Source organism: Perissodus microlepis, chromosome 6 (assembly GCF_051167445.1).
Source record: "Perissodus microlepis isolate ML-2025 ecotype Zambia chromosome 6, ASM5116744v1, whole genome shotgun sequence".
In the NCBI taxonomy this organism is placed as follows: Eukaryota; Metazoa; Chordata; class Actinopteri; order Cichliformes; family Cichlidae; genus Perissodus; species Perissodus microlepis.
In genome coordinates, this window is record NC_140466.1 from 31268250 (window position 1) to 31285940 (window position 17691).

At 41.2% G+C, this 17691-nt stretch overlaps 1 protein-coding gene across 1 annotated transcript; it reads left to right on the plus strand.

The window, feature by feature from the left end:
- Window positions 1-4549: 4549 nt before the first annotated feature.
- LOC146385972 (uncharacterized) lies at window positions 4550-8511 on the plus strand. Its single transcript, XM_084931984.1, has 7 exons — window positions 4550-4818; window positions 5055-5345; window positions 5429-5662; window positions 5754-5858; window positions 5965-6183; window positions 6731-7072; window positions 7339-8511. Exons 1-7 carry the CDS (start codon window positions 4764-4766, stop codon window positions 7692-7694), a joined length of 1602 nt encoding a protein of 533 aa, XP_084788110.1. The 5' UTR covers window positions 4550-4763; the 3' UTR covers window positions 7695-8511.
- The last annotated feature ends 9180 nt before the right edge of the window (window positions 8512-17691 follow it).

The following is a 17691-nucleotide window of genomic DNA, read 5'->3' on the forward strand; positions in this document are numbered from 1 at the left end:
ATAAGTTTGATGTGTCACATGGCCTCTTCCTATTGAAAAAACAAAAGCTGTATCCAAGATGCATCTTGGATACAGCCATGGCTGACTTCTAAATGGCCACCATGGTCACCACCCATCTTGAGGAGTTTGCCCCCTCACATATACTAATGTGCCACAAACAGGACTTTAATATCACCAACCATCCCCATGTTATTACGGTGTATCGATATAAATGGCCCACCCTGTAGTGCTATTTTAAACTTTGTTTCTCACTGCCATTGTTTGAATTGACATTAAGGCTTTATTTTTTATTTTTTATTTTTTTAAACTGTGCTTAAAATGTGACTTACTTAGGTTTACTACTTTGTTTGTATTGGCAACATTTAGGAAACCATTATGGTATATGTGGATTATAAATATAGTAAACTAGTAAAGTAAACTAGTACCACGGGCAGCAGCCTAAGCAAAGACCAAGACCTCCCTCTCACCAGCCACCTCCTCCATCTTATCCAGGGGAAAACCAAGGCTTCACAGGCCAACCGAGAGATATAATCTCTCCAGCATGTCTTGGGTCTGCCCTGGGGCCTCCTCTCAGTGGGACATGCCTGGAACTAGCAAAAGCTTGTGGCCATAGGTGAGGGTAGGGACGTAGATCAACCAGTAAACTGAGGGCTTCACTTTTACACTCAGCTCTCTCTTCACTACGACAGACCGGTACAGAGCCCGCATCACTGCAGCTGCAGCCCCAATCCACCTGTCAATCTCCCACTCACGTCTCAGATTTGGAGGTGCTGTTTCTCATCCCCACCATTTCACACTCAGCTAGAGACCAGTATGGGCTAGAGACCATCACCTGATGAAGCCAACAGAACTGCATTATTTGCAAAAAGCAGAGATGTGATTCTGAGACCACACAAGTTGAAGCCTTCATGCCATTTGGCTACATCTAGAATTCTGTCCATCAAAATTATAAACAGAATTAGAGACAAAGGGCAGCCCTGGCGGAGTCCATCACCCACCAGAAACAAGTAAGACTTATTGCCGGCTATGCCGACCAAGCTCTTGCAATAGTTGTATAAGGATCATTGTTCTGTATCGCTTGTGTGAACGCCTGGTCTAAGCTGTTCTATTTGGCCTTTTTTACTTTTCTACGACAGCTTGATGTGGATTCCATAGTCTTCTATTGGAGTGGTAGGTCACATCAAATGTTGTGCTTGAGTTTTGGTGGAGTTTGGTAGTGGACTTCGCCACAGCTTGCCGATACTTATTAGGGTGCGACCCTAACCTGGAGATAGGTCACTTAAAAACGGATATGAAGAAAAGTGGGAGGGATACTCCTTCTGAGGTAAATTGTTCAGTGTGATGTCCTGCTTTAATTTGCAGATTGCCAAGCTGCTGCTTTCTGGGGGTGGGTTTCTGGCTCCTAATCTAATACCTTGGCTCATGTGATTAGGTAGAGGATCATCAGGGGTCCTTTGTCCCTCTTTGGGGGGATACTCCCACTGGGTTTAAATCTGGGATTCTCCACCATTTGACTCTTAGAACTGAAGAAGCTTCTCGATGAGAGGTGAAATGTCTTTAAGCAACTTAAAGAAGTCCAGACGCTTTTCTTTCCAAGCTCCTTAGACATCAGTTTTTATAGTGTGTTTGGGGATGGAAATTTGAGCCGTGAGCTTAAAAGGACTGTTTTTGTGAGCATCCAGACTATGATATACTGTCAGAGATGAAGACCTTAGATGGGAGCGGGAAAGGTGAGTAGGAGCAGAACAAGGCCGGTTCAGGAGTTATTCTGTCCCGTCAGTGTACAGCATCCACTATACAGGTAAATGTGCCAATGGATACTGTTGGGTCAGAGTTGGCAGAGGTTAAGCAAATGTTAAAACAGCAGCAGACCCAGCTTATACATGAGTTGAGACTTGCTCATACAAGAAGTAAACCTAGTTTTATGCAGAGAGGAAGGAAGGCTATTTGCAGATGGCATCAAAAACCTGGCCGTTTAGCTAAAGATTGTGATCATGAGACGGTAGTAGCATTTGAGTCTATGGCCCCTAGCAGGAGCTCATCTTTTCAGTGCACCTTTAATGTGTGCTCAGTAAACTAGTACCCTCTGTTATGCTGAGCCACATATCAGATGGGGACATAACTGGCTCCAACAGTTGCAATTTTCAAATATCTGCCCCCACCCCCCCCACCCCAATTGTCAGGATCCTGTCCAAAGGTTACATTAACATGTGAAGGGTAGATGTCTCATGTTTACTAGATACTGGGTCCATGGTTACTACCATCACAGAAAGTTTTCTTTGCCAAACAGTTTAAGAACTAGCGTCCAGATAAACTGAAATCATGCCATTGGCTGTGGTTAAGTGCAGCTAATGGGCTAGATATTTCCTATGTAGGCTACCTGGAATTTGATTGTCAGGTGTTAGGCTGGCAAATACCCAATAGTGGCGTGCTAGTTTTTATAGATCCTTTGGAGGCCAACCCCAACTCAGAAATATGTGGAGATCTTGGCATGAATGTGATCAGTGAGTGCTATAGGGAGCTATTTTTGGAACATAGCCCTACTCTTTTTTACCTTCCTTTAGTGCAGGAAGATCTTTGGCAGCAGGCTTTAGCACACCGCCCAGCTGCAGCCTGAAGTACAGGTTAGTGGCCCAGTGAGAGTTAAATGTAGGAGAAGAATTTGCATCCCAGCAGGCACAATGAAATTTGTACCTACCACATGTTGAAAAGCACCTTTAGCCCGCAATGGAAGTGCGCTTTTTGAACCATTAGATACAGGTTTGCCTCATGGATTCCTTTCTTCTCCACCTTTGGTGAGAGTGGTCATTTATCCCCAAGCTGTATTTATCCCCATCACCAATGTGGGATTAACTGAGGCCATTTTGCCACCCCACAGTCAGCTTGGCACTTTGTGCCAAGTTGAAATTGTAAGCCAATCAGATGGCCTGACCAGTCTGTTGGAGGAGGTAGGAGCAGAAAAATGTTTTACCATGGCAACTGAGGCTTTGTGTGGATTACCGTCTGTTGAATTCAAGGACTAGGCAGGATGCTTTTCACCTGCCTTGAATTGAGGAATCCTTGAATGTGTTGTCCAGTGGATGCTGGTTTTTGGCCTTGGACTAGTGGCTACAATCAGGGCCCTGTTGCTGAGCCGGATAACTGTACTTGTTTTGGGTTATTTGAATTTAATCACATGCCATTTGGTTTCTGTAATGCACCAAGCACTTTCAGAGATTGATGGAGTAAATGTTTTGTTCCCAGAATCACCCAGAATGTTTATTGTTGTATCTGGATGATGTAATTGTCTTTTCTGCCACAGTAGATGAGCATATCCAGTACTCAGGAGCAGTTCTGGAGACGTTGCAGATTCTAAACTTGAAAACTAAGTTGGAAAAATGCTGCTCCTTGAAGACAGAGGTAAAGTGCTTTGGGCATGCGATCTCCAAGGATGGGTTAGCAAATGACCCAGACAAAATATCTGCTGGATATCTAAACCCCTAGCTCTGTTGCTGTGTTAAGGTCATTCTTAGGGTTTGCTAGCTATTATCACCGCTTTGTCCCAAGTTTTGCATCCCTAGCTCATTCAGAGCTTCAGGAATGAGGTTTTGCATGACTTGCATAATGGGCATAGTCACCAGGGGATAGGCAGAATTGAAAACTTGATACGGAAGAGATGTTATAGGCCAGGTGTGTTTAGAGGTTGAGGATCATTGTCAGCAATGTGAACACAGTGTTCAGGCTAAGGCAGTTTATTCCAGACCTAAAACAACCATGGGTCACCTCATGGCTGGAAGGCCTAATCAGATTCTAGCAATTAATTTCTAATACCTTGAACCCTCTGTTGATGATCATAAAAATGTATTGATTCTTACTGATGTGTTCTCCAAGTTTACTCAGTCCATTGCCACTAAGGATAATTCATATTGAAATAGGTACCTCTTTCAGGCCACATTTAGCTTTTGAAAAGCTTAGTTCAAGTTCTCATCATATTATGAGATGCTAAACACTAAGACTTTACTGTACAGACTCTTCAGAAAGCTTCTCTTGTGCTGTTAAAGATGTTGAGCATCCATTGTTAAATAACTGGATAACAAGTAGATATGAAGATTAGTATTAAAGCCAGTGTGATGTGATGATTTCAACAATTTAAACAGAAATTAAGTCACTATAAAATGGCTCCTGTGAGAGTTTAGGATGTTGGACTTTGCTTATACATCATAAAAGTATTGTTATATTTTAAATATGTAACAGCAGTACATGTATTCTGTTACTCCCCAACACTGTATAAAACCTAAATCAAGCTGTCTTAGAAAGATTAAAAGGCCAAATAGCACTGCTTAGACCAGGCATTCAGACAGCCCCAGATTCAAACAGGAGATCAACTAATTAACTGCACCTGTGATTATAAAGAGGAAAAACAGCCCCGCCTACCAAAGGTGGTTCCCAGACTCAGGTCTTACCTGTCACGTTGATGAGAATTACATTAACATGAATCCAATATGATTTTGAATATCTGCTGCAGTATATCAGTTCTACACTAGAGGTCTCTTTGTAGTGAAAGAAATGATTGATAAACAAGGAAGCGACGGTATTAAAACTGAATGCAGCTTGGAGAAACACTTAAATCAGCTCTGCATTCAGTCTATCCTCTTGGATGGCTGTTGATTGATTCCGGTTTCTGAAACTTTTTCAAGTTTAATATGAACAGCGGCAGTAACTAGGCCTTTAAAATATTCATACAGCCAACTTTTTCTGGTTAGAAGTTAAAATTAATAACAGCTATGTTATTGGCAGAAGCTGGATGTTTGTTTCTGGGTTTCATTCTGTGCCTCTCAGGTAAGAATAATTTGTTTCTCTTCATGACAACTGTAAGGAATATGTGTCAGGAATGTAGAAAAAAGTTACAAGTTTATTTGAGAAAAGAGAAAAGTCTATCTGTTCTGAACTGTCAAGCGTATCAAAAGCCCCAGATTGTGATCCTTCACAGTAACATGCTGTCATCACAGATTAGCACAGAAAAGAAAGTTAGCATAAATGTTCACCATGTTTTCTAATCACATGTTGTGTTAAAGGTGTTCAGGGAAAACCAAACAGCATCTGTGCCTTGAAAGGTTCATCAGTGAATCTGCCCTGCTCACATCAACATCCCACTGCAAGAAATAGCTGGTACACTGGATACTTGACTATCTCCAAGATATTGTTCACTACAGATGAAACACATGTAAAGTACAGCATGTCAGCAGAGAGTAATTTCACTCTAACAATCAATAATCTGACAGAGAGTGATGTAAATTTTTACTGCTGCATTAAAACTGCTGACAGATCAAAGTGCCAACAAAGTGGAATTAATTTCCAAGTTACAGGTACAGTTCTTTTTACAAATGCATCACAAATGAATGAGTTTATGAATGATCAGTGTATTCATGTTGGTCATGTGACCTCTCAGAGCTGCAGGTAAAGGTGATTCCTGCCACAGAGGGACAGACAGTAACACTGATGTGCAGCAGCAGCTGTCCTCTGACTGAAAAGCCTGCAGCCTACATCTGGTACAAGAACAGAGAGTTTCTCTATGAGGACTGGTCTCCCTGGTACCAAGAGCTGCTCAGCAGTGAGGAAGCAGTCACATACTCCTGTGCTGTCAAAGGCTACGAGGATCTCAGAGCCCCTGAAGTCTCTGTGGGTGAGTCATGATGGACACCTCCTCATCATGTTATGAAATGTCCGACAGACGTGAATAATTTCACTGTTTAAACATCAGTGGTGTTTTTCAGGTTCTGTAACTCCGACCTGCTTCAGTGTGACCTATGCTAAAGGGAGAATGTGTTCTTCTCAGCAGACATCAGTGGACGAGTCCTGCTCCATCACATATCCCAGAGGTGAAGTTCTGGACAAACTGCACTTTGAAACTTCATTTTTATTTGTTAATTTATTTGACATGACAGAGATGAACTGGTGGAAAATGTGTTTATCATCTCCCAACAGAAATTCATGTCCAGAGGACTCCTGCTGAACACAGAGGTCACATCAGACTGACCTGTAACAGCAGCTGTTTTCTGACTGACCCTCTGATTTCCTTTGTGTGGTATGAGAACAGAAAGCCTACAGTGCAGGAGGGAAAACAGATTCTAGTTTCCAGCTCTAATCATGACAGTTTGTCTTGTGCTGTAAAAGGTCTTGAGGATGTGCGCTCTGCTGACGTCTGTGAGTAAACTTATTACTTATTGTCTGTAAACTTACAAAATAGAACAGTTATGGTACAGTTGATTGTTCCGTGTTGTTGTTAGAATATCTGACCACAATAACAGAAACACTGTAAATTTTAATGCTACAATAATAATGTGTTAAACACCATTTTTAAGATCTGATAATGTTTTATTTTGTTGGAACAGTCACAGATGTTGTTCTTTTGCATTTTTAGGCTATTTTGACTCATTATTGTATGACGTGTGAGTCTCTGTTATAGCTATTGGCAATTGTCAGTGCTTATTTTGCAATAATTTTATATATTTTGTAATGATTTTGTAATAATTCACTGAGTTTTTTTTTCTGAAAACAGTTTTTTTGAATCAATAATTTACTGTATATCTTACAGGTCCTGATAAAATATTTGTATAGCAATTGATTAAAAATTTATGATCAAGGGGAATCATTTACATATGTGATACAAGAGCATACATAAATGGAAATGATTTGTAAATTATTTCTGTTTATGTATGTATGTTATATTTCTGTTTCATTGATATTTCAGGTGTAAATGATGATTCCTGCTGGAGTTTGAATTATGTCCACAGCAGAATCTGTGCTCTGGAAGGATCTTCAGTCAACATCTCCTGTAAATACTCACATCCTGACTACGAGCAGATACAGTCTAAATGTTGGTATAAATTTAAGGGAAATGCTGAGGAGGAAGCTGAACAGCTGACTGAGGATGCAGATCATGTGGAGTATGATAACAGCATGAAGAACCAAAACATCCTCAGATTAAAGAAGTTGAAGAAAGATGACTCAGGGGAACACAGGTTTACAATCACAACAGAAAATGAAGAAGTGATAGAGTCTGATTTTCCTGGAGTTACTCTGATTGTCACAGGTAATTATGGTTTGTCATTATATATGTAAAAACAACTGTCAACACAATATCCTCTGCAATGCTTTCAACTGAATTGACAAGAAAAAGATGCAGGAATTTTCCTCAGGTGATGATTATGTTTTATTAAGTCAAAAGGCTACAAAGAGTTTTTTAATGCTTCTTGCGCTCTTCAGAAGTTAGTGAAAATCCAAAGCACCAAATCCTGTTTTCTCTTTAATGAGAACTAGTTTGTGTTACATTTACTGACCAGTCTGAGTGTTTTTCAGAGCTGAGAGTGAAGATGAGTCCTTCTGCAGTGGTGACAGAGGGTCAGAGAGTCACACTGACCTGCAGTACCAGCTGTCCTCTGACTGACAACACAAACTACATTTGGTACTTGAACAGTCGACCTCTGACCCCGAGAGAGAACCAGAACAAACATCTGATCCTAGACCCAGTCAGCAGGGAGGATGCAGGAAGCTACTCGTGTGCTGTGAAAACCAACAAAGATATCAGCTCTGCTCCAAAGACTCTCACTGTCCAAAGTATCACAGGAACACGGATACGAGCAGCTGCAGGAGTTTCTGCAGCTCTGCTGGGTTTAATACTTCTCCCTATCACTGTCTTCTTGTGTATTAGGTGAACATTATTGTGTTATCTCTAAGACCAGTCATGTTTAAACTGTGAAATGAAATGTTTTATCCTTTCACCAATTTATTTGTTTTTGTGCAACAGTAAAAAGAGGACTTCCAATCCATAAACTTTACAGAATTTCAGAGACATTGCAGCAATAGGAATGTATGTGTGTGTGTCAGGTTGTGTCTTAGACTCCACCTTTCTCAGAACATCTCATGCTGCCCCAGGTGTGGGGGCCTATTTCCCCCTACCATGCTCCCTGCGGTGGCTGGTGCCCCACCCGCCAGCTGCTGCTTGGTGGGGCCTGGTCCCCCTGGCTTTGTCCAGGGCCTGCTGAGAGGTGGGGGCCCAAGGGTCTCTGGCAGGCTAGCAGGCTGCAGGCAGAGCTTGCGGGCTCATCGCCAAGGCTTCAGCACCATGGATCCTGGGTGACTCCTGTCCGAGGCACTCCTCATCTCTTTTCTTAGTGGGTACCCCGACTTTCCCTCCAATGGTACTCCTGGGGCTCTTATCCTCTGGATGTCTGGGTCCCGGGTGTCTTTAATGCCTGCTTCATGTCCTGGGGGGCAGGGCTACGGCTCCCTATACGTGTTTTTTTCTCCTTTCTCTTATCCATTCCCCGGTCATGTCTGTTGTGACTGTAATAACTCAATATAAAAATAAAAAAATCGTAACAAACACCTAAAGTATGATTATCAAGTGGACCGTTATAGCAAAAGCTGCACTTCAGCAAAAGCTGTCCACTTTGGAAAAAAAAATAATCTGTTGGCTCTCATCATGGTTCATTGGAGCCCCAAAGCCTTATAAATGCTTTTGCAACCCTTTTAAGATGTCAATGACTTTGTTTCTCATTTCTTCTTTCAATCATTTTTTGGGGGTTTAGGTTCAGTTTGTCAGAGAGGTTCTGTTTTAGAATCTGTGACAATAATGACAACTAACAACAAACAACCAGCTATTAGTTATTGATGCAGTTTAACATGAAAACATGATCACTGTCTCGTCTCCTCAGATGAACCTTTATCTCATGTATGAAAACATCTCAGCTCAGTCAGCAGGGCAGGATGATCATCACTACAGCAGACTGCCCTTCAGTGAAAACCACACAGCTGATCTCTACTCCACTATCGAGCCACTGTGTGCTCAATAAAGAAACGTTTGTTAATATGGTGATTTTTTTCTCCAATGATAAACGTTTACCATCACAGCAAAGACACTGCAGCTTCTTGATCCATCAGTGGATTACGCTCACTTTATTGGAATATAAATTACAGTAGAAATAAGTTGAAATTGAAATCCAATTGAGATTGAAGAGCTCTAATCTTAAGCACTTTACTTTGTGTGCTTCTGATGCCATTAATGAAAACATCAAAGCCATTGTGTCTGCAGGTTTCTCTTCTGTTAGGTTTTTGTCTGTACCACAAAATAACCACTAACAGTGTCACATGTCTCTGCTCTCACTGTCAGCACTGTCAGGTTTTAGATGAACATATAATAATATGTAGCCATGTCACATGTTTAACTGAGCTGCTTTGAATGTAGTTTGTCTGGAGAAAGACTCAGAAAAATCAAATCTCTTTTCAGCCTTTCAGGTAGGAGTAATGAAAATGATGTTTCTGGAATATAGAAATTATGCATAATTTTACTCATTAATTTATTTAAGTTTATAATGTGATTTCATCTGTATGACCTCTGAATTGTATTAAAGTACCAGATTTGTATCCTTTACACTAACGTGTTTTCTTCACACGTGAAGTCCATCATTCTACAGTGAGAAAGATTATCGACAAGTGAAAAACATTCAAAACAGTTGTCAATCTTCCTAGGGGTAGACGTCCCAGCAACTTCACCCCAAACTCAGACCATGCAATCCTCAAAGAAACTGCATCTCAGACTCTACAGGCCTCTGTTAGCATGTTAAATGTTAAAATTCAGGGCAGTACAATTAGAAAAAGACTTAAAAAATTAGACTAATGCACAGCACCACATTTGGACAACACCTCATACCAGTTGTCAAGCACACTGGTCAAGGCCTGATGATATGGGCTTATTTAAACGATGTGGGCTTCATAGATAATTGGCAAACCTTCTGGAGGAAACCTGGTCTTGTTAGGAGAGACGGCATCCATCCCACTTTGGATGGAGCAGCTCTCATTTCTAGAAATATGGACAAATTTATTAAACCCCCCAAAATATGACTATCCAGAGTTGGGACCAGGAAGCAGAGTTGCAGTCTTACACGCCTCTCTGCAGCTTCTCTCCTCCTGCTACCCCCCCAAAAACCCATCACCATAGAGACTGTGTCAGCTTCCAAAAAGACAAAAAACAAACTAAAAACCAGCAACAAACAACTTAAACATAAACAATCAAAAAGAAAGAACAGTACAGTATCCACATCTGAACCAAAGAGTAAAACAGTGAAATGTGGATTATTAAATATTAGGTCTCTCTCCTCCAAGTCTCTGTTAGTACATGACTTAATAATTGATCAACAAATTGATTTACTCTGCCTTACAGAAACCTGGTTGCAGCAGGATGATTATGTTAGTTTAAATGAATCAACACCCCCGAGTCATTCTAACTACCAGAAATCTCGAAGCACAGGCCGAGGGGGCGGTGTGGCAGCAATTTTTCACACCAGCCTATTAATTAATGAAAGACCAAGACAGACTTTTAATTCATTTGAAAGCCTGATGCTTAACATTGTCCACCCCAGCTGTGAAACTCAGAAACCAGTCTTACTTGTTATCATCTATCGTCCACCTGGGCCTTACACAGAGTTTCTGTCTGATTTCTCAGACTTTTTATCTGATTTAGTTCTGAGCTCAGATAAAATAATTATTGTGGGTGATTTTAACATCCATGTAGATGCTAAAAATGACAGCCTCAACATGGCATTTAGTCTGTTATTAGACTCAATTGGCTTCTCTCAAAATGTAAAAGAACCCACCCACCACTTTAATCACACTCTAGATCTTGTTTTAACATATGGCATAGAAACTGAACATTTAACAGTGTTTCCTGAAAACCCTCTCCTGTCTGATCATTTCCTGATAACATTTACATTTACAATAATTGATTACACAGCAGTGGAGAGTAGATTTTATCAAAGTAGATGTCTTTCTGAAAGCGCTGTAACTAAGTTTAAGAATATAATCCACCCACTGTTATCATCTTCAATGCCCTGCACCAACACAGAGCAGAGCGGCTATCTGAACGCTACCCCAACAGAGGTCGATTATCTTGTTAATAATTTCACCTCCTCACTACGTACGACTCTGGATACTGTAGCTCCAGTGAAAACTAAGGTCTCTAATCAGAAGTACCTGACTCCGTGGTATAATTCTCAAACACGTACCCTAAAGCAGATGACTCGTAATCTGGAGAGGAAATGGCGTGTCACAAATTTAGAGGATCATCATTTAGCCTGGAGAAATAGTTTGCTGCTTTATAAGAAAGCCCTCTGCAAAGCCACAACATCTTACTATTCATCACTGATTGAAGAAAATAAGAACAACCCCAGGTTTCTCTTCAGCACTGTAGCCAGGCTGACAAACAGTCAGAGCTCTGTTGAGCCAACCATCCCTTTAACGTTAACTAGTAATGACTTCATGAACTTCTTCACAAATAAAATTTTTATCATTAGAGAAAAAATTACCAGTAATCATCCCACAGATGTAATATTATCTACAGCTACTCTTAGTACCATTGATGTTAAGTTAGACTCTTTTTCTCCAATTGATCTTTCTGAGTTAACTTCAATAATTACTTCCTCCAAACCATCAACGTGTCTTTTAGACCCCATTCCTACAAAACTGCTCAAAGAAGTCCTGCCATTGATTAATTCTTCGATCTTAAATATGATCAACCTATCTCTAATAATCGGCTATGTACCACAGGCCTTCAAGCTGGCTGTGGTTAAACCTTTACTCAAAAAGCCATCTCTAGACCCAGCAGTCTTAGCTAATTATAGGCCAATCTCCAACCTTCCTTTCATATCAAAAATCCTTGAAAGAGTAGTTGTCAAACAGCTAACAGATCATCTGCAGAGGAATGGTTTATTTGAAGAGTTTCAGTCAGGTTTCAGAGCTCATCACAGCACAGAAAGCTTTAGTGAAGGTTACAAATGATCTTCTTATGGCCTCTGACAGTGGACTCATCTCTGTGCTTGTCCTGCTAGACCTCAGTGCAGCGTTCGATACTGTCGACCATAATATCCTATTAGAGCGATTAGAACATGCTGTAGGTATTACAGGTACTGCACTGCAGTGGTTTGTATCATATCTATCTAATAGACTCCAATTTGTGCATGTAAATGGAGAGTCCTCTTCACACACTGAGGTCAATTATGGAGTTCCACAGGGTTCAGTGCTAGGACCAATTCTGTTTACATTATACATGCTTCCCTTAGGCAGCATCATTAGAAGACATAGCATACATTTTCACTGCTATGCAGATGACACCCAGCTCTATCTGTCCATGAAGCCAGATAACACACACCAATTAGTTAAACCTCAGGAATGTCTTAAAGACATAAAGACCTGGATGGCCGCTAACTTTCTGCTTCTTAATTCAGATAAAACTGAGGTTATTGTACTCGGCCCTGAAAATCTTAGAAATATGGTATCTAACCAGATTCATACTCTGGATGGCATTACCTTGGCCTCCAGTAACGCTGTGAGGAACCTTGGAGTCATTTTTGACCAGGACATGTCCTTCAACGCACATATTAAACAAATATGTAAGACTGCTTTCTTCCATTTGCGCAACATCTCTAAAATTAGAAATATCCTGTCTCAGAGTGACGCTGAAAAACTAGTTCATGCATTTATTACTTCCAGGCTGGACTACTGTAATTCATTATTATTAGGATGTCCAAAAAACTCACTGAAAAGCCTTCAGCTAATCCAAAATGCTGCAGCAAGAGTACTGACAGGGACTAGAAGGAGAGAGCATATTTCTCCTGTTTTGGCTTCCCTTCATTGGCTTCCTGTTAAATCCAGAATTGAATTCAAAATCCTGCTCCTCACATACAAGGTCTTAAATAATCAGGCCCCATCTTATCTTAATGACCTTGTAGTACCATATCACCCTATTAGAGCACTTCGCTCTCGCTCTGCAGGCCTACTTGTTGTTCCTAGAGTATTTAAAAGTAGAATGGGAGGCAGAGCCTTCAGTTTTCAGGCCCCTCTTCTGTGGAACCAGCTTCCAGTTTGGATTCGGGAGACAGAAACTATCTCTACTTTTAAGATTAGGCTTAAAACTTTCCTTTTTGCTAAAGCATATAGTTAGGGCTGGACCAGGTGACCCTGAATCCTCCCTTAGTTATGCTGCAATAGACGTAGGCTGCCGGGGGATTCCCAAGATGCATTGAGTTTTTCCTTTCCAGTCACCTTTCTCACTCACTATGTATTAATAGACCTCTCTGCATTGAATCATATCTGTTATTAACCTCTGTCTCTCTTCCACAGCATGTCTTTTATCCTGTCTTCCTTCTCTCACCCCAACCGGTCGCAGCAGATGGCCGCCCCTCCCTGAGCCTGGTTCTGCCGGAGGTTTCTTCCTGTTAAAAGGGAGTTTTTCCTTCCCACTGTCGCCAAAGTGCTTGCTCATAGGGGGTCATATGATTGTTGGGTTTTTCTCTGTATCTATGAAGCGCCTTGAGGCGACTTTTGTTGTGATTTGGCGCTATATAAATAAAATTGAATTGAATTGAATTGAATTGAATTGCCTCCAAAGGATTTGGGCACCAGGGGTGGAGTGGTGGGCTGATGAACTTGTAGGCTGCTGCACATTGGCTATAAAGTAATTTGTTAATTTTCATTACCAACACTTTTGTTTTTTATCAAATCAAATCTCTTAATGCAAATAAATACAATAATAAGTGTCAAATCAATATACAGTTGCTGCAACGTCAGCAGTACTACCAGCAACAACTACTAACAAGCCCTCACAGTCTCAGGAGGCTGCTGTTGTAGGGACAACAGTTCCAACAACAGAGTGAGGAAGAGACACAGGAAGGTGAAATTACTGTGGTACAAAAATAGATGGAGGTACATAATTAGGATGGGAGATGTTCAAGGATTCAGGTAAAATGAATGGGAACACTGACAATGAGCCACTCCTAATAGCTAAAGTGTGGCTTCTGACTGTCACATGCTGCTGTGCAGTGCAACTAAGATGTCCTAACCTACCAACAACTGTACCAACCTGATTCAAGCTTATTTAAATACAATGATCAAACAAAATGAAGTATATACATAATATGTGTATCGGGGTTCAGTGACCTTCCAGTCACTGAGGTGGCCATGGCCCTCACAAATTACTGTAAGTTATTACTGTAAGTTATTATTAATTATTAAGTTAAGGCCATCTGTTTGACAGCTAAAGCCTTGTACTGAGTCATACAAAGGACAGTAAACCCAAGCTCAGCAGCAAATCTTCAACAGAATGGCTTAAAAAGAAAAGAAAGTGTTGCAATGGTCCAGTCCAGTCTTTCCAGACCTTAGCCTGATAGAAATACTGTGTTGAGTCATTAAGAGGGATGTGCAAACCTCCATGAAATGAAGCAATGCTGTAAAGAAGGGTTGGCCAAAATTCTTCTGAAATGATGCAGTTTCTTATAGGAACTGAAACTAAGATATTTAAAGACTTAGCAGCTCTTGAACTTGAGACACTCTGTCTCTGTCAGGCTCTCTCACACCAAATAAGAGGAAGCCCCAAAACCTAATCAGATTTTGCTTCATATAAAGGCAAGCAAACGAGTAAATTGTCTGAAATCAGGCGTACTAAAATCCAGGAACTTTTCATTGAACACAAACCATATTTGAACTGGTTCTAATAAATGTGCTATTTTAGGTATTATGACTTTGTACATTATTGTGGATGGAAGAAAAAGTACAAATGTTGGTCCCAGACTCAGAGGACTCAGAACTGGTTCATCATCACCATCATCTCAGCTGCACCTAATATATTCTTGATGGTCTGGTTGTATTAAAGGTTCTTTTTATTGCGCAGCTTAAGGGAAAATTTCAATGACTTGGATGCCTTTTGAAACTGCTGGAGTGAGAATGAGGAACGAGACAAAAAGAAAAGAGAAGGAATGCAACAGCCAAATGACGCTGTCACAGTCAGTATACATTTCCTCTGTACTCACAAATCACAGAAGAATAAACTGTATAATATCTTTATTAGTTTATTTTTTAAACGTTGACTTTGAGGTGAAACTCACACCTTGACCAGTCACCAGTAAATGATTTTAACTCATCTTTTTGGTAGATGCACCTACGACATGAATGTCAAAATCCTATGTTGCTTCATTCTTGAGTTATCACATTCACAAACTTTGTGTCCATGCTGCCCATTTGGGGCTAAAAGCTTCTGTTAAATTTATGCATGAATATCTCAACTGGCAACTAGCAACAGTCATTTAAGCCACACTGCCATCTACTGACAAAACTGAATATTACTGCCATATCACTTTAGAGCAGGGGTGGGGAACTCCAGGCCTCAAGGGCCTGTGTCCTGCAGGTTTTAGATATCATCCTGGGTCAATACACCTGAACCAAATGATTAATTCATTACTGGGCCTCTGGAGAACTTCAAGACATGTTGAAGAGATAATTTAACCATTTAAATCAGCTGTGTTGAAAACCTGCGGGACACTGGCCCTTGAGGCCTGGAATTCCCCCACCACTGCTTTAGAGGAAGAAGTCTTAAAGATATGACAGGAAAAAACACAGTGGGTCATATAGTGAATTGCTTCAATCAATATCATTTTGTAGAAAGGACCCAACACGACTCAGATATGGCTGCTTGTGCACTTTTTTCTTTATCTTATGTCACACTTTGCAGTGTTTCCTTCTCTGGCCCCGGCTGCTACTAAAACAGGAAAGTCATGATTAGATAATGCTGTGACAACTGGCCTCCCCAGACACAACACCCTGAAAACACTGCCCCACCCATTCCCTGCAGCCGAGCCAAAAACCACACACTGCCACTCATTTGTTTTCAGCTTGCACCACAGTGGCCTGCTTCAGTGTGACCTATGCTAAAGGGAGAATTTGTTCTTACAAATAGACAACAATTGTGATATTCATGAGGGTGGCTTGATGACATCTTCTAGTACCCTGCCCCATGCTCACTGCCTGGTACCTGTCAGGGTCCATCGTGGAGAACTCACACTCTGGACACCCCCACAAACCATCAATGGTGCTGGCAACACCAAGTTCCTGGGTGTGCACATCCCAGAAGATCTCTCCTGATTAAAAAACACAGCATCACTGGTCAGCAAGCCCAACAGCAACTCTACTTCCTCCGCAAACTGAGGAGAGCAAGAACTTTAACCTCCATCATGAGCACCTTCTACACAGGCACTATTGAGAGCATCATCACCACCTGGATCACTGTGTGGTATGACTGCTGCACCGGGTCCTCCCGGAAAAAGTTACAACGAGTAGTGAGAGCAGCAGAGAGATCGTGGGTACTTCCCTTCCCTCTCTCCAGAACATCTACTATCTCACCCGAAAAGCCCTCTGCTTTACAGGTAACTCCACTCATCCGTCCAACAGTTTCTTCAGTTTGCTGCCATCCAGAAGGAGACTGAAGAGCCTCCAGGCCAGAACCAGCAGACTGAGAGATAGCTTCATCCATCAGGCTGTGCTGAATTCTCTCCCTGCTCTGTCCCTCTCGACTCTCTCACACACCAACTCCAGACCTGCATTCCTGCCGCTTCCCGCTGAACCCCCCCCACCCCCAAGACATACAAAACTCTTAACCTCCAACATCGCCTTTTCACTGACTGCCCCAATCCCACTTGCACATGAACTCTTGCCCACAAGCACTCTGATTGTGTTGGACACTGTTATTTATGTAAGATTGTATTGTATTGTATTGTGTTGTACTTAAGACTTTTATGTTATTTTTTAGTCTTTATACTGTTTTAGTGTACACCGAGGGTCATGGGAGCATTGCAATTTCAAATTCCTGTGTATGACCTGTAGATTGGGTTTTTGTCATAAAAGCTGACTTTGACTTTGACATGTGACAGATGTGAAAGAATCTGGAGAAGCTGTGGAGGATGTTATGCTGTCTGTAACATCGTTCAACACAACCAGTTTGGTGTTGGGTCAGTGATGGTATGGGGTGTTATATCCATGGAGTAATGCACAGACCTTACAGGCTAGGCAACAGCACCCTGACTGACATGGTACCAGGATGGAATCTTTGGACCCACTGTCAGACATCGTGCAGTGTAGGGTCCTGGTTTCCTCTTGGTGCACGACGATGCCTAACTTCATGTGGTGAGAGTATGCAGGCAGTTATTAGAGGATGAAAGAATTAATAGCATTGACTGGCCCGAACACTCGCCTGACCCCCAGGATAGCATTTGTTGTGACTTCAGGAGGATGTGCTGATGTTGTCAGGCATGCATAAAAGCATGTGGGGGCAGTACAAACTACTAAGAATCATTTTGAGTTACAAAAACAAAATTTTGGCAAAAAAGCCTGCTGTATCATATTTCCACTTTGATTTTTAGGGTGTGTTTGAATTCTGCCCTCTGTTGGTTGGTCATTCTCATTTCCATCACACATGGCCCAGAGTAGTGGCGTCCTTTAATTCCTTAAACAGTACCCAGTCCATATCAGTGTAGAAATGACATTTTCTTTTCCACACTAAAAATTTGGGGGTTTGGGGGGTTTTTTTGCTAAAAAAAAATAAAGTCAGGCACTTGTTTAAAAGAAAATAAAAACTATAATATTACTAAGTAAGGTGAAGAAAAACATACAGAGAAAAACTGCTGCATTATGCAATTCTTTTTAAAACCCATGGTGATGAAGGAAGTGATTAACTGGTGTTAAACCTTCATACAGTTTATTTTTAGATGTAGTGATGTTCATAACTGTCAGTTCTGTTTTCAGCCTTTCCTGTGAGAACGTTCAGCTGTAAAGATCTTTTAAAGATTCATACAATCAATTTTCTGACTAAAGCTGAAATCTACAGCAGCC